The sequence below is a fragment of the Psittacula echo genome, assembly GCF_963264785.1.
Source record: "Psittacula echo genome assembly, chromosome: 4".
Lineage (NCBI taxonomy): Eukaryota > Metazoa > Chordata > Aves > Psittaciformes > Psittacidae > Psittacula > Psittacula echo.
In genome coordinates, this window is record NC_137738.1 from 23,871,719 (window position 1) to 23,890,049 (window position 18,331).

The 18,331-nt window shown below is 37.6% G+C and overlaps 1 protein-coding gene across 5 annotated transcripts in view; it reads right to left on the bottom strand.

Annotated features, from left to right (window-relative positions):
• Positions 1-2,587: 2,587 nt before the first annotated feature.
• Positions 2,588-18,331, bottom strand: part of SPAST (spastin) — a 37,991-nt gene continuing 22,247 nt past the window's right edge. For all 5 annotated transcript variants that reach the window (XM_080616744.1, XM_080616742.1, XM_080616743.1 and 2 more), the window contains 10 exons: positions 16,109-16,183; positions 14,768-14,839; positions 14,018-14,093; positions 13,415-13,506; positions 12,306-12,385; positions 11,446-11,488; positions 10,747-10,826; positions 8,052-8,122; positions 6,554-6,594; positions 2,588-4,952 (listed from right to left, as the gene is read on the bottom strand). In XM_080616744.1, coding sequence (XP_080472870.1) covers positions 4,830-4,952; positions 6,554-6,594; positions 8,052-8,122; positions 10,747-10,826; positions 11,446-11,488; positions 12,306-12,385; positions 13,415-13,506; positions 14,018-14,093; positions 14,768-14,839; positions 16,109-16,183 — 753 coding nt within the window. In that variant the 3' untranslated portion in view covers positions 2,588-4,829. The remainder of the gene's footprint in view (positions 4,953-6,553; positions 6,595-8,051; positions 8,123-10,746; positions 10,827-11,445; positions 11,489-12,305; positions 12,386-13,414; positions 13,507-14,017; positions 14,094-14,767; positions 14,840-16,108; positions 16,184-18,331) is intronic.

The window sequence follows — 18,331 nt, forward strand, 5'->3', positions numbered from 1 at the left end:
CTAATGATAAAGAACCCGCAGAACTGGGAGTCTACACGCCTAGCCTCTAGAATACACCTCTATGAACCAACTACAAAGAATGCTGACCTTTTTCCTGAAATCCACTTCTCTGAAACAGGATTAAGAAGTGAATCTTATGAAGGAGAGTCTTACAGCAAAACAAGGTTGATCACTGTAGTTTACAGGCATCATGTCAAGAATCTGCAAATTGAAAGATCCAACTCTGCAGGATCTAGTGTTTAGCTGATATATTTAATCCACTGGAGTGTGTAACTTGCCAATTATTGCCAAACTCAGGAGGTAGTTCTTGACAAAGTAAACAATTTCCACTCTAAGACAGTTAACGATTTACATGAGAAGCAGGAAAAACACAATACATATTTCCCCATACTTCAGAAGATGATTTTGTATTTGCAGGAAGCAACAGTTCAACTTCCTCATCCTGTGGGATTATAGTTACAATATTTGAAAGAAAAAAATATTGGAAAGAATATGTAAAGAAAAAATTCTAAAAGAACGTAACTGATCCTTTGGTCATCTCTTGGGATGACCAGCAGATCATGAAAATTCACACAGGTGAGCAAAACTACATCCTTCAACACTAAAAAGCAGCTCCAGAGAACCTAACAATGAAACCAGCAACTGCCTCTAATTAGCACTACAACTGAGATAACTAGTTGCATTCACTACCTGCTTGATACTTTTAATTCTATTTTGTATTATCAGGTAGAAGTCCCCAAAAACACCACAAAAGATTGAGACCGCCATAGACAATGAATGAAAACCTGTAACCTACCATAGCGCCTGCCACCTCCCAAAGCTGCCACACACAGAAGCATCACTGAAGCAGTGGAGTAGTCAGATAAGCACATCTTAAGCACAACAATACACTATCCATCTCTTGGGTAGGAAAGCACTGTAAGAACCTAGGGCACAAAATTTCACATGGGTGGTTAAGGAAGCACCAAGTAGAATACTGCTTTCCATATTGGTTGTAGAACAGACATCACAGTTAAATTTGCCAGCATATCCCATGTGAGTATTCCCAGTGCAAAATACTTCAATTTCACAACATGAACATGGCAGCAGTGCCAAAACGTGCTAAAAAATGCTTGATTAGAAGAGAAAAGCTATTTATTCCACACCAGAAAGTAAGGTTAATTCTATAAGTATAAAATCTGTCATTTTAAAACATGTGAGAGCATCTTAACAGTGAAATCTGCAATAGCCTCTAATTAGCGCAGTGACAACAAATTCTTCCTCTGTTGAGACATCCCATTCTTCTCAATATTGAAGTGTTACTATCACATTTATTATCTACATAAAGTAAGTTGCAGGACCATATTAAACAAAACTGTATTAGCGACTGACTTTCTGAAGTAGTAAGACACCTCAGGACAGAATGCCTTATTCCTAATACACTGAACTCTCTAAAATCTAAGAAACTAACAGGACACAGACTTACATGTGCATAAATGTCCTAGTTTAAGGCTTATGTTCAATATTCAGTGTTGGTTTTAGTGTTTACTGACAAGTGTTTACTTCTCTTAGCTACAAGTAGGGAACCTGTACAGGTTTGGTGTATGCTACAGAAAAGTTAACATTAGGTAAGGGGAGCATCATAACACAACAACAAATTCTCATTTTAAGGAGAAAGAGGATCACACAGTGCTTAAGTTTTTCCTTCCTGTTATGCCACCAAAAGCAGTAACACAGCCCAAGAAGCATTCTGCATGTTCTTCCAACACACAAAAAGACAAAAGATATGTTTCCTGCTTAATAAAAAGGGGCCAAGATGTATGAAGAAGGTAGTTAAAAAAACCAGGAGGCTTGGGTTGGTTTTTATCCCTCCCTCCAGTAACCGCTACATTGCCAGTAAAACACAGTAGAGGACTGCCAGACAAGCTGCTTCCTGATCATTGCAAAGAAGTGGGTCAAGTCACTCATTAATAATGGGCAGACTCACAAAAAAACGAGGCAGTTTAGATAACAAATGCAATGCCATGCTTTACAAAGGTTAAAAGCATCCAAGCCGCTGTCCTGCTTATCCTAATTCAAGATACTGCATTTGAAACAATCTGATTTTATGGTAACTATAGTTGCAAACCTTTATATAAAATATAAAATACAGGTAAATTGGGGGTTTTCCAAGGAGGGGTGTGGTGGTGTGTATTTTTGGATTGGTTCCTTTTTTCAGATCTGCCTTTATACACAGTTAATCCAACACCTAGATAAAAATTACTGAGCTGGTAGTTAGTCAGTACATGTAAATCAAGAAACCAGATGACACGATGCAATGTATTCAGTGGAACAGAATTATTCTTCAAAGACACTATTCAGAAAATAGCATAAGACAGATATTTAAAGGTGATCTGTGAGCAAAACACCACTTGGTCATGGGCTAAAAATCCATTCATCCATTATGTAGCAAATAATCAGGGTAGAACAGAATCAAAAAGCCATTGATGGTACCAGCCACATAGATTCTTTTGATCAGAAGTAGATGTACAAACAAGTGCCAGGGCTAGTCCTTTTCTTTCTGAAGTAGCAGCTCAGACTTATGAGCCTTTGTGCTGCATACTGGTGGTCTTCTAGCAGATGGGAACTCTACCTCAACATTACAGGTACCTACTGAATGCTGACAGGTATGTATTTGAAATAAATACCAGTATATTCCTCAGAATTAGGTAAACAGAATTTGATAACAAATATGTAGGAACACTCAAACCCATAAGAGTTCAAATTTCAAAATTCTCATGCATACAGATCCTTTGCAAATAAGACCACCAAGGGCCTTTCCTAGCTGTTTATTTGGCAGATGCTAATAAAACAGTAATATTCATGTGCAGCACTATGAAATCTGTGACAAACATGGGTCAAGTCAACCATGAACCTCCAACAATGGAGCTGGTCTACTGGAGGCAGAACTAAGGTAAAGCAAGCAAGACGAAGATTTCAGTCTTAAATCTTCTAGCATTTTTCACTTCTCCAGGAAAAGCGTATCAGGGGAACAGAAGTCACATGTTTCATTTATGTAAGACATACATCTGAGGGAGTCATATGCTTGGAAGGCTAGACGGGGTTTGGTTAGACTATTTCAAAAGGCATACTAGAGTAACACCATCTTATTTAATAGCTTTTAATCTTAAGATCAGTCAAAAGCACCTCTGGTTCAAAAGAAGAGAATCCCAAACTTTGCATCTGTGGACCTCAAAAGTTCAACAGTTTCTGCTATTTAATACTCAATACTATGCAGTGAGCAAAGTCCTGTCTAGGTATTACTACACTTATACTGCATCTATCAGCTAGGGATTTGTTTTCACATATATATATATATTATTTATAGTCAACTTTCAGGTGAGTAGTCCCAGAAACATTTGACTTACTCTTACCAATAAAAAATAAGTTAAATGATGAATTAAGACAAAATTTTCTGTTAAAAACAAAAGCAAACAAAGCTTATAACTCAGATTAGGTAAAACTCCAAACGATATGCATTTCTGTAATATCACTACATTGGGAGAGTTGTCCTTTAAAAAAAGTTAATAAAGTAAACCCAAAAAAACCCCACAGACCTGTTCTAACAAGGAACTGGTGTTCTGCTTTGCCAACATCTGCGTTTAATCCATGTAGAATTTGTAAACAAGTTGTCAGGCCTTTAGAAGTAAAGGCAAAGATGTCTTCCTTTATTACAGTATTTAAAGGCTATTACTTGTGTTTTTTAATAGCTTGTCATTTATATAATAAAAACAAGTATTTGTACAAAGATTCAGTTTCTTTTTAAAAAAGCAGATCAGTTGAGTGTTTCATACTTTAATATATAAACCAAAACATAGGAAAGCTATAAAAACATTAATGTGTGCCATGTATTAAACATGTAGCCTCATATTTTAATGCTTACATGTGGAGATTAAAAAATTATCACAATGGAAATTTTACTTTCAATTATCATAAACAGACCAAAATACAGAGTAGACACACGTCATTTCTGACACTTGACAATTAGCATCACTTACTCTCAAACATCAGCTGGGCTTCAAGCTGTACACCGTAAGCATAAGCTAACATTCTACCAATGGAAGCATTACAAAATGCATTAAGAGAAAATATTGCCAGTAAATGAATGTCTTAGTCTTTTTTTTATTTAGTAATTATTTTTTAAAAGAGTCTGAATTGGTTTGATAGGGTTGGGTTTTTTGCTGTTCTGCTATCAAAGGTCTTCTTCAAAAGTGTTCTGTGAACAATACAGCCACATTTCAACTAAAAAAAAGACAAATAATAACAGACCAGCTGCTTTTTACATTTTAATAATCATAATTCCCCAATGCTATTCTTCCTTTCTGCAAAGGGAAATAGGTTTATTTGGCACATTAAGGAGAAAAAAAAAAAAAAAAAAGAAGTCAAAAAACGAACCGAAGTTTACAAACTTCCAATTGTAAGTTAGTAGTTAGAAGGAAGAAAGCCAGACAGATGTCATGGCAAAATTAAAAACAAACACACACAAACAACATAAGGAAAAGGTCTTCCACTGATCAATATCATCAGTGCCTTCTAGCTGAAACAAAATACATATTATTGTTCAAACCATAACTGGATTGCTAGGGACCTTATCTCACATCCTATTGTGCTCTTACTTACAGTGTGTAAATCCTCACTAAATGGCAAGGAGACTTTGATGAACACATTTCACATTGTATAATTTTTTCCTTAATCTCAAGTTTTAATGCAGATACTTAAAGATCTGTAAAGTCCTGTAAACTCTGGCTGCCTTCCAGTAGTCTGTAGCAATTGCTCCTTAGGCAGCACTTTGTTTCATTTCAAGTAGGGTTTCACACTGTGGTATCTCCAAAGTCCTTGTTCCAGCGAATATATGCTTCCAGGGTCTGAGGGCTCAAACTGCGCTTTATCTTCTTCAAAGACTCAGTGAAATCTGATAGCTTGATATTCCTCATCTAAACAAGAAGTGGAAAACATCAGGATCACAGGTGATTCCAGAAGTACTTCAGTATTCACTTCTAACAAAGCAGATTCTACAAGTGCTCTATCTTGATTTACGAAAGACATTTTTGCACAGCGAGAACACTCATTCACTGGAACAACCTCCCAGGGATGTGGTAGAGTCCCCATCACTACAGGTTTTCAAGATGCAATTGGGCAGGGTGATAAATCATTTCATCCATGTTCCCCTTCCCACAGAAGGTTGGACCAGGTGATCTTTCAATGTCCTTACCAGTCTGGGCTGATCTATGATTCTATGACCTGATGCAAGACTCTTGTAATTTATCAGTATTTACTGCTTTTAATAAACTGACTCTTGGTAATCATGTCTGCCTTGTTATTTAATAGCCCATGAGCCTGTGTTATTACTTCTTATCTCACTAGTGGTGCAAGCTGGTGCCTATGAGGGCACAGAAGCAAGTGATGAATAGGACATAGGATTTTTTTAACCACATTTATGCCATACCTCTGCAAATCAGGAGAAGGCACTGAAAGCTCCTACCCTTACCACAGCTGTTTTCATACCATAGTATGCTGTCAGCCAAGTAATGCTGATTATCTAACCTCTCTGCTTCAACACATGCCTTTCAGTTTGCTGAGGACATGATTATAAGCAGACATTTCCCATATAAATATGATGTGAGACAACTAAAGTGTATGGAACAAGTAGTCTCATTACTAAAACATGAAAATTGGAGAAAATTGCCCATGTTTCCTTGGGACTAGTGTTAATAGGCTACTGGAGGTAAACCCGCGTTCACAACAAATTATCCCAGATGTTCTCATCTTCCTGCAACAAATCCTTTCAGCTTATCACAGCTTCAGCCATGACCTTAGGCTAAACACAGAAATCAACAGGGGAATTAAGTTTTGCTTCATTTCCCCCTACATAACAGTGGTTTGTTATGTGTTTGTACTCATTTGAACAGAAACCTTTGTACACAGGTTCAATCTCTTACTTTTGTTTTGAGGTTTACAGACGCAGTTGGTGGTGGTGATGACCTTTTTTTTTTTGCTTTATGATGATCCATGTGAATGAATGTATTGCACATATACACAAACAAATCTCTGTTAAAACACTTCAGAGGTTCCCCCCCTAAGATGACTTGCTTTATGTAAAGACTGAGCTGGTGGCAGAAATAAACCTTTTGACATAATACTTCTGGGAATGTTTTTGGGGAGTAGCACTGTGAGAAAATAAAAGCCAGGCCTCTAACATCATCTGACAGGTAACAGAGCAAGTTGCAGTTCAGCATGAATAAAAACAGTCAGCTAAAACCAAGAACTTACTATCAGAAAAAGAGGTGGTGTTCTTACACCTGATTACCAACAAGCTACACAAAGAACCTCAGACATCTGAGAACATGTTCTCTTCTCAATGACTATTCGCAAAGAATTTTCTCCAGTGAATAAGAAATCAAAAAGGGTAATACCCCCCAAAAATTATGCCAGGTATTTTGTATGATGCTATGTATAAATAAAGGGACCTTTATAAAGTTTCTGGTGAGCATGCATTCTATTCAAAGGGGAAAATACAAATGCTAAAGGAGCATACCTCACTGGCAGACATGTTCTTCACCTGTTCTGGTTTTAGTTCTGGAAAAATAAAGGAAGATCAGTGAGTTCCATGAGGAATTTTTCATCACTTCTGACAACTAAAACATGTTAAAGTTGCTTTTATTCTGAAAAAAAAAAAACTCCACAGCTAAAAAGTGTACCTTTTTGCCTCAATATAACGTCCTGCACAGAAAGGTACATGGTATTTTTATCTCCTCCATCTCCATTTATCACTTCCCTAACAAGGCTCCTCCCACACATCACTGCAGATACAGTACAAAGTGGTAGTAGAACTACTTGCTTCTTCTTAAAAGTATGGGGAACAGCATGCAGTGCTGCCTTCCCCCATATTACTCCTGGTACAACCCCCCTTACTGCTCAAGCATGCACAATTTGCGGACAACAGAAAGGTTCTGGCAGCCAAGAACACAGAAATAAAATCGGGCAGGGCACACAGGAGCGCATCCTGCCCTACGTGGTAGTGGTGGGATCTAATAGACAGCACGACATTTCACACTTTGTCCTCAAAACAGACTTGCACATGAAGTGATCTGTCAGCAAAGTCAAGCCTGCATACCTATATGCACACGCTATTAATTCAACCACTCTAAATATATTCAAAATCTTTGGAGACATGATGTCTCTAGTAAGAGCTATTTAATGCAATTCTGTTTCCCAGTTATGATGCCGAAATTTGAAAGATACACCTTATAATCTCAGCAACTGAAAGTAAGCGAGTTAAAAAAAAAAAAAAGAACATTACTTTCCAGCAACTGCTTTTAAAGAGATACTGCACTGGCAATATTGCACGCTGTAGGACTTTAGACTCAAAAAAATAGTAAAAGAAGCATGCCCATAAAACATGCATAGGCCTCTCCACTCCACAAGCTATTTAAGAGAGTTGCAACAACTTTTGTTTACACATAATAGACTGGTATTACAGAACACGTCTGCTCTGGCTGCTTTTAGTACCTCTCTGTCAGGCAGGACAATATATCTACCTGCGAACAGAAAACTAACATCAAACCTTCACAAACTTTTCTTCTCAAAATCCCACTACTGAGTTCCACTAAACAAAATCAGCCCTTTCAGATGTGGCTACTGGACACATAATACCTAGCTAATAAAACAGAACAAGGAGATCTGCCCACCTTATATAAAGACAAGTAATGCAGTCAGAGACTACTATTCAAGTAATAATTTAGATACAACAGAACTGACACCAGCCTAGGAAAGATGCACTAGTTAAACCCCCACAAACCTGTGAATAACACTTCACCCTGCTTTCCTCTTAAGACACAAAAATTCTCTGTTTCACACAGTGAGGTACTAAAGGGTTTTGGGTAAGGTAAGTCTTATACTATTATGCGGAACAAAAATCCCATCTAAAAAGTTTAATTTCAGGTGCTTAAGAATTATAAAGATGCATTAAGAATACAGCATCTCTAACATCACTGAGTTTTTTCAAAACCTGAATAAAAAGCTGTGCAGCTTACCTCGAATAGGGCCCAGCGCTGCATCCTTTGCTAATGCAGTTAGATCACTTCCAGAGTATCCATCTGTCATTCTTTGTCAAAGGAAAAAGTGGGGGAAAGGAGGAAAGAAAAAAAAAAAACCAAAATAAAACCAAATCCCACTTAGATCATATCAATTTAATTGCAGATGATTAAAACATAGCTTAATCAGAAGTAGCTTTATTCTGGTGTTTCACAGGTTTCATAATCAAAGTGTAGTCAGCATAAGTGACCTATATTTCTTTCCCAGGTTAAATTTAAAGTACAGATATTCAAATTTCAAATTACATTCTAAGAAAAGCAAAAAGATAGCAACCAACTTGGATTTGTAGATGAAAACTAAATCTCAAGCACATTTACTATTCTCCGTTAAAAGGATGTTCTACCACTAGTTTGTCATAAATTACTATGAAACCAAAGCCTCCTCTGTACTCTTTCAACCCGCACAACGCAGTGAGAACCCAATACCACACACTCATTATGATGTGATCACACAACTGGTTTTCTGAATAAAATTATGTACATTTTTAGTTGACCTCCGAGGCAAACAAAGGGCAAAAGCACACCTTGCTAAAAAACTAACAACAGTGTTTGGTTTTGAAAGTAAGTGACAGTTTTGCAGCATGCCATTAGTGGAAAGCCCTGGTAACAGCTGACTAGTGAACTCCAGAGAGTGAAAAATTCTAATTCAGAAGAATGAATACAAGTCTGAAAAGCAGCACCACTTCACTTAGCAAGTTACAGCACAGACAGCGTTACTTCTGGTAGAAGACCTTTCAGTGTTAAGGTTTGGCAACAGATAAGACTATACTCTTGCAGTACTTGGCAAGCTCCTCAACAATCTGAATTTACAGTCTGCTTCGCATCTTAGCACAACACTGAAACAGCCCCCCATAGCTTATACATGGAAAATTATCTCTAGCACAGATAAGTCTGGCTCACCAACTGATTCCAATGTTAAAGCCTAAACCTGGAACTGCTAATGAACGAGAACCAACTGAGAGACTTGAGATGGCTGCAACAGCCTGAGCCACAGTCTTAGTGATTATCTGCAGAAGCCTGAACACTTCACACATTTAACTTCAATTAAGAACTGTAATTCAGCCTATAAGTGAAATACAGCAAACAGGTCCTTATTCAGAAAGAAACAGGTTCTACAAGTTTGATTTGCACACACTTCCCATTGATTTGGGAAATACAGTGTAAATGTGCAGGTATTCTGTGTGAGCTGAAAGGAACATAAATTGTGTTATCTACTGGGGTTTGTTTATTTGTTGTTGTAAGACTAGCAGACATACATATCATCCAGATGCTCAGAATCAGAAGTGGGGAGGGAAATCAAACCAAGGACCCAATCTCTGTGGGAGCTTTTCCAGAATTACTTAATTTCCAAGTTAAGCAATTAAATACTTTGCAGATTAAAGATCTCCACTGAACCAGAAAGCCAGTAATACATACTGAAACACAGGTGAAAAGAAGTAGTAAGGGTTACCCAAATTAAAACTTAAAACCAAAACACCCCCACTCAGCTTGTAGAGCTCTGGCCAGCTGCAGCAACAAGAACTCTATAGCCCAGTCTTCTGGAGAGCATTAATTCTGTTACAGTTTCTAGAAAACACTGCCAAGGAGTGAAAGAACATAAAGTTATGAAGTACGTTAAATACCCACCTCTTTTGAAACTAAGGACAGTGGCAGGCGAAGTAGGCAAAAAACTCAAATTTTGTTTTCTTTAAACCCTTTAAAAAAACCTGTACTTAGGTTCCATTTGTAATTTTGTTCATAAATTTGCAGTCAGAGTTCAAGACACACTCTTTTTCCTCCAGTTAGCTACTACTGCAGCCTAAATATGGCCTGAACTAGCCTCCTTCAAGAACTTACTCTGTTGGATTATACATCATATTTCTGTAACATTACTAAGAGACTGAAAAATGCTACATCTAAGACTCTACTCATCTCCCGTGTACTACTAACTGACAGCAACAGACTGAAGTACATCCACTTGCATATTTTTGACATCTAACAGAATTTTCATTCCTTTCTGCCCTAGATGCTTTACCTGCTTTTAGTCTAACTTCCTACACATCCTTTACATTTAATTTTTGAGGGTGACAAACAGGAGTACTGTGTCAATCTTAATGATGGAAAACAAACTAACTTGGTTTACAATAAGAAGGGCATTTAACCCACATATTCCCAATCAATTATGAAATTGAAAAGAACCCAGAATTATCCACTCCTTGCTCTGTGTTTTTTAATACCTTCAACAAACCTAGCAATGGGCCAGCAAAGAAAAGGTGCTTTTGATTTGAAATGCACACCAAGTGCAAAACTGGCACTGCCTTTTTTCATCAGGAAGGAGAGCTGAACTGCCTGGGGGATGGGTGGAGAGAAGCATTCCCCTCCCTCCTCGTCAGAGAGAAAAGCACTGATGAGCATGTTTTAACAACACAAACCCAGCAGGTGGAGTAGGATAAAAACAATGATGTGTATGTATATATAAAAAAACCCCACTTTCACAGAGCCTGACAGGAGACCATCTTCCCAAAATATGTCCAATTCATTCACAGCAAGTGTTGTCACTATCTGATGATTCACATTAGTTACATTTTGAATGTATAAAAGTTTGAATGATGCAGTAAATGAATATATTTATTTACTACAGTTACAAGTTGCTTACCTAGCTAGTTGTGCCAACTCTTTTTGGGTCAATGGACTTCCTTGCTTGCTTAGAAGATTTTTTAGCAAAATCAATCTTGTCTGAAAAGAAGATACATTTATCAGAGGGAAAACTAATTTTCACAATGCACTTAAAATTCTGTTGCAACAACAAAACTACACGTTTATCAGGTTAGCTTCCACGCTTCACCAGTTTAAACCTGCCTACAGTACTTTCCTGATTGTATTGTACACTGTAATCTCTTCAGGGGAAGGGATAGGGACTGGTTAATAAGGAGATCAAGGGTCAAGCTACTTCAAGAATAATACATTAGAATCCTCATCAAAAGCCCTAATCTGCTGTTGATGAAAATCTTCAAGAAAGCTCCTTTCATCTTTTGCAACGAGTAGTCTTCTCCAGCCAACCAAACGTACTTTTGCAAGCCCTGCTTCAGACTTGTCTGTGCCTGCCAGTATGTAAGCAGCATCTTGCTAGCCAAGAAATACTGAGTACCTACTACCAAATACGCTACTGGCACATGTAACAAAAGGCAAAAATTTAATATAGCCACCAAAATTAAAACACCATGTATATGGCCAAGTTGGACCAGAAGTTAATTCACAGAACTGTAATCAAGAATAGCCTATGAAATATATTTTATACTCTTTTTTAATTAAATTGATCTTAAAATTAAGAAAATGCATGGAAAATAATACTTACTTCCTCATTTGGTAAAGACACATATACCCGTTTGGTGAATCGTCTAGGAAAAAAACAACATATCCATGTATACACACACACTCATACAGATCTAATATTTGGTTTGATGTCAAAATTTCACTTACATCATCAAATTCTAGGGAGTAAAGCTACAAATTGAAAAAACCAGACAAACTAACCTAAACCAACACCAAACAAACAATATGCACTAGCCACTGGTGTCACTTTACTCTTACTTAAAGTTACAAGACCCGTCCCAGAGAGAAAACACTCTAAAAGGTAGAAATACCACTGACTACCAGCAACAAAATTCAGCATCTCTTCATTGTACACAAAAAGCCTTTGGAATCATTAAGGATATGTTTTGTTTGTTCAGACAATGCTGACATGTCTATTTTCCTCAATCAAGAATGAAGAGAAGAAAGCATGAGAACCTGTAGCAAGAAAGTCCTCAGGCAAATCTACAGCAAGATCTGTAATTGCATGGGACATCAGAAGTCCAATATTCACAGAGAAGAAATGCTGGATTTCACTGATCAAGTTTCTTTCTTCTTCCTGCCATTGAAATCCAAATAATAAAGCAGCAATATGTAAGATGGAAGAGGTTTATAAAATGCTGCCTTGGTATCAACGGGTACTGCTGGTCTGGACAACTCCAAAGCCATCGTGCTTCTGCAGATGTATCCCAGAAGAGGAGAGACAGGCACCTTTTTGGTAAGGTTAAATAATTCAACCATCCTGAACAGCTTTTGCTGCTTATTCCAAAACTTACAGTAACCAAGACACTAAGTAGTAAAACCTGTTCTTTGTAATGAACTTCATATTATTGTATTCCATTAAAGGAAGAGACATTTTGATACCTGAGAACAGCATCATCAAGCTCCTGTGGCCTGTTTGTTGCTCCCATCACAAGTATTCTGTCCTCTCCAGAAGACTGTACCTATATAACACAGGAAAGCAAGACAGCTTTCAGTTTACATCAAGCAGTAACACAACAAAACCAGTTAAGGACTTGCAGTGTAGTCAGCACACTTATGGGGTCTTACTGTATATGCACTTATTTTTCCCCCCATACAGTTAGCTTTAAAACATCCTTTAGATAAATGTATATTCAAACCAGAAATAAGCAAAAAGAAAAATAAAAAAGGAAGGAATATAAATTCTCCTGTACCTCACTACTATTGCCTCACCAAAGTAGCAATATTCCATATGCTAATCAAATACAAAGACTGATCAATAAAAACCACAGTGCTGCGTGACAAAAACATTCTGATATTCGTGTGTGTGCATCCCCACTATGAAATCCAGTTCCCTTTCCTATTACACATGTGCTATTAAATATATTCTTAACTGTATGCTGTCATGTCTAGGTCACGATGCCAAGAAAAAAATCTTACAGCTCAAGAAAAAGCATACTAACACAGAAATTAATCCTTCTGACATGTCAGAGCTATGTATACCCATGATCTGAACTAGTCTGAAATCCTTAGCTTTCAAGTCTCACCTTGACAGTGCATGCTTTTGTGACATGTATTGCTTAAAAACTAAAGAGACACTACTTGAAAGCTATTTAACTTCCTTTTACTTTGCCCAAATGAAGATATGTGCTTTACTAAAATATTCAATTGCAAACAAGGATTCAATTCTGCCTAACCCTCAAGTGTCCCTCTTGCCCTGTAAGAACGCTGGTTCTCACAACTCTTATTATTTGTTAACCTTTCAATCCATTATTTCAGCTTGCCTCCAGATTACTACCTTCCACCCCAGATTGAATCTTCCAGATTACTACAGTATGCAGATGAAAAATAAACAGATATAGGTAAAATCTGTTTGCCAGTCAAGGTGGGGAGGAGGGGTACGGAGCTAAGCCCCAGTAGCCAAATCCTCTTTGTGCTTCATCTGTAGCATGCACTGGCACTACATTAGCTGATTCAGATAAATCAAACCATACCTAAGACTTGATACTTACACCATCAAATTCTATTAGAAATTCTGTTTTTAGACGCCTACTAGCATCATGTTCACCTTCTCGTCTCTCACACAAAAGGCTATCAACTTCATCTACAAAACAAAAAAAAGCCATCTTAATTAAGCATACAACATCAGAACATCTTTATATTTGCCCGAGTTCTTTTGCTAATACAGGGCTCCAGTAAGAGAAATCAGATCTTTATTATGCAGGAGACAGACAGATTTTAGTAAAATTTAAAAGCTGGTATAACGTGTTGTCCTTTGAATATGTAACACCAAGCACAGACAAGAGGGGGGAAAAAACCATGCTGATAATAAAATGCAACTCAGGACAAGCAAAATCCATATTCACATTTGAAGTATAATCATAAAAGGCACAGCATTTGTATTTTTGAGGGCATTTCTTCTCCCTCTTAACACCGATTAAGTAACTTAACAGTAACCTAACATGCTTTATATGGAACTACTGATTAGACAGCTGGTCATAGGTGAGACACTCTCCACTGTAGAACTACACAAAGAAGTTTACACAATTATTCTAATTTAATAAACCAAACTATTTAAGAAAATACATAGAAGTCAACAATATTTAAGGTCTTACCAATAAATATTATAGAGGGCTGAAGTTCTCTGGCTACTGCAAATAGAGCACGCACCAGTTTCTCCCCTTCACCCACCTAGAACAACAATAAACTGTTTTTGCAGGAGGTTTAGAAAGTGTTTATTACAAGACAGCTAACATAAGGACCTACAGGAAATCTTGCTGATAACCAACCACAGTCAGTGCATTCATATACACTCAGATTATCAGTAGTTCAGTATTACATATGACAGTATTGTTTATGTCTTAAAAGAAAGATTACAACTTTACTTATGATCGTGAATGAGTTGTGAAGAGATTCTGGTGCCTAAGTTATCAGAGTGAAAGGGAGCTGGCACCCATTCATTTACTTTTACATTTACTTTTACATTACATTTATTTCATTTACTTTTTAAAGAATTAAAACCCCACCACCAATCACTGATACAGCAGCCGGGGTCATACTGAACTGCAAAAGCCTTTGACACTGAGTTATCACAAACACAAACCAAATATTTTTACTTCACAAGTCACTTTAAAGCTTTACTTTCACTATAGGCTAACAGTTCACCAAGGACTCATGAGAAGTCTCTGGCCTTCTTAAGCCTCAATTACAGCATGTGTGCTTCCAGATCACAGTATCACAGTATGTTAGAGATTGGAAGGGACCTCAAAAGATCATCTAGTCCAATCCTCCTGCCAGAGCAGGAACACCTAGATAAGGTTACAAATATCATTATCATATCAATATCATTTACAGCTGCTACTTACATATTTTGAAGTTAGGCTTGCTGCACTTATATTAAAGAAAGTAGCATTGGATTCTGCAGCAACTGCTTTGGCCTAGGAGACCGGGGGAAAGAAAGAAAAAAAAAAAAAAAGGTACTTTTAAAAACATCACACTGAAGATACCTCTCTGCTTCTGCAGCTAGGATTTATGTCCTGACTGATGATTTTGAAAACCTCTATTCCTTCAAAGGGAACACTTTGTAGATAATACAGAAAACTTCCATACAGGCCACTTACAAATAAGAACAGGTAAGCAGCCAAACCACTAAAGAAACTTCCAGACTCTCTTAGACTTCTCTAATCACATCATCTCCATAGCTAACTACAACTTGCTTACTGAAGAATACAAGTCTCCAGCTCCTTTCAATGTATCCTAAGTAGACATGAGAGGCAGTTTTAACTAATTTAGGGTGGTAGTATAGGGCAGCAGTTGGATCAAATCACATTAAAAATTATGGTGGTTATTTTTTTTCTCCTTACTCTATCTACACAAACACTGTTTTCAGAGAAGAGCTAGGAAAAAATTAGATCAGTCATAATGCTCACACACAGTACCCTCAGCAGTTTCACTATATTCAAGAAATTACAATTCCCTGGTTATTCAGTTTAATTTCAGTGATTAGCAATTATGTCCCAGTAAATAAACCACAACTGCTAAGCCCAAGCAAGCTGCTCAACATTCACACCCCTGTGCTTCAGAGCTGATCCAGCTTCCATATTAGCAAAGGCAGCGTGCAGCTGCACCACACCATGTGATGCAGGATGATGTGCCCAGCTCAGCTGCATCAGTACACACGATGCTCCCTGGTTGATGCACAGCCTTTTCCTTCCACTTCCCCGAATCTAGCATATCAGGCTGAGGGAACAAGCAGTAGCCAGACAGTTCCACAACACTTACGCTCTTTGTATGGTAGCATGGAAGTGAGAAAACCCCCTTTCTTGCTACTGTGCTTCCTCTCCATTTCCAAAATGCACTTCCAGTACATTTAGTGCAGAGCAAACCATTTGTGATTAATCACTGCTGTACACAAACAATTAACTGTGTTACTTTTACTATTTCTGAAAATTAAACTTGGACTTGCTGGTTTAAGTTTTAAGATATTACTTGTGATAGTGAACTATTAGTTAAACAGAGAACAGTTTACCAATTGCCTCTCATGTAAAATCCACAGTCAAGAACAATTTTGCATTTTTGTATTAAATTGACACTGTAACACTTATCCAGGAAGAATACACAGTTTATTACTACAACACCCAAACTGAGAGCCATCCTCATGGTTACATTATAAGCCCACCAACTCATGCATGAAGTAGTTTTCTCACCAACATTGTCTTCCCATTTCCTGGTGGGCCGAACAGCAATAAACCACGTGCAGGAGCTCTAAGTCCTGTAAATAACTGAAAAGTACATCCTCATAAGTTACCTCCAAACACTTAGAAAAAGCGTTAACTTACGTTTGTAAGGAAATGGTTTTACACTGAGGTACGGCTGACTGGCTACCTGTGGTAGCAACAGTAGCAGTGCTACAACAATACAGGGTTTTAAAGAACCACATACTGTTACTAACCTGACCTAATCCACATCACTATGGTTTCCCACACAACAGTTAAATTACATTACGATTGTTCTGTGCATAGACATACTATGAAAGCAGCATAAAAGGCTTGAATATTTCCCACAACACAGACCAGCCCAACAAGTTTAAAGCATCAATTTGATTTAAAAAGGAGGGGAACGCAGGTGTGCAGTTAAAGAGTAAAAGCAGTGTTCTTAGTAACTCCATATGGAAGAACTCTATCTTTTTCTTATGAAATGAAACTTGAGAAAAGAAGCTTTGACTGAAACTATTTAAAATATTACTTAACAACCACCTACTCTCTCTAAATGCTGATGATAATAATCACCTCCCTCTCATTTTATATTGGATTCATCTTTCCCACTCTGTAAAATTGCACCCATCACGTGTAGCATCACAGCAAGCAAGTCTACAAATTCACTCAGAGTACACATATTTTAATTATTCCTGTAGCCCGTTTTCCACAGCACTTTGTCTTTACTACTTTCTTCAAGAGTTCTGGAGTTCCTTCTTTGGTCTCACACTCTCCCTTCCATTCCAGCTTCCAACAATTCCCACAACCAACCAAAAGGAACAGTAGGGCATTTCAGATATGCACATCACTGTCAGCAGGCATTCTTTTCCACAATGTCCATGACAACAAGTGGCTCTGTTACCAGTGTAGTATTTCTGAGACAACCAACCAACATGCATGCTTTTATCATTTCATCATTCACAGCATTTTGTTTGTGCTTGACTCTGATTGCTAAAAATAGTTATCCAGCCTGATTGTATTCACTAATACATACCATCTATGTTCAAACATATTGCAGCATTTTAACTTGGATAACTACATTCTGCAGCATTTCTGCTTTCTGTGCTGCACACCACCACATGCATCTCCTGCCTGACCCCTTTTGTTTGGAATCATTCTTTGGGAGTTCCAGTATTTACAGATACTTCAGACTGAATCTATAACCCTCCCTCACCTTGATCATCACCTACATGGTTCAGTTGCAACTGCCATTTATCACTGAGACACACTGAGCTTCTAACATTTTTGTTAATAGACTAATCATACTAAATGTGGTCTGAATTAATTGCTACTGTTCCATGGCAGGGGGGTTGGAACTAGATGATCTTAAGGTCCTTTCCAACCCCAACTATTCTATGATTAGCATCCTACTGCTGAAATGGTTGCAGCCACTGTTTTCTGTTTATTCACCTCAACTCTTGCTCTCCTACAAAAATACCATTAATTGGCTTGTTTAAAAGTGAATTTGAGTTCAAAACTCATGAAGGCTAAAACTGAATTAGTATTTAATTTATTAAATATTCCCTTATAGTTGCCACATCTACTACACTCATTTACAAGGATTAAAACCAACCTCTTTTCTTCCAAAGAACATTTAAAAAATTCACAGAATTTTCTGTCCTTGTTATATATCAACACCAAGGTCAGGCCTATTGCTAACTACAGTAATACGAAGATGACCTTATTGAAAACATGGACTACTACTGGAAGAGAGTCATAACTATTCCAAGCATCACCCAAATTACTTCCCACCCAGCTCATTGTATTAGTGTTACTGAACAACAAACTTGACATACTAAAGTGCTGTAATAACAGACTGTACAATGACATTTTCCTTCTGCATTAGAATACCAGAGCTTGCATATTTAATATCAAAGCTTTGTTTTGCTCAGGCCTGGTATTCCTGTGATGCTATGCCAGGTTTAGGGTTTCTTCCTCATGACATTTCAAAACCAGAAACTGTATTAAAGAGGAAGAACACAGAGCAACTCTGGTCATCAGTCAACGTGACAAGTGAGACTCACAAACAAAGAGCAAACAACGACTTCGTTTGAATCATGAGCACTGCAGTAAATCATTGCATGCAGTATCTGCAAGAGCCCTGAAACTTTTCCTTTTTTTCCCTGAAGTGGCTCTGAAAACTCCAGTAGCCCATAGATGAGACCTGGGCCTAGG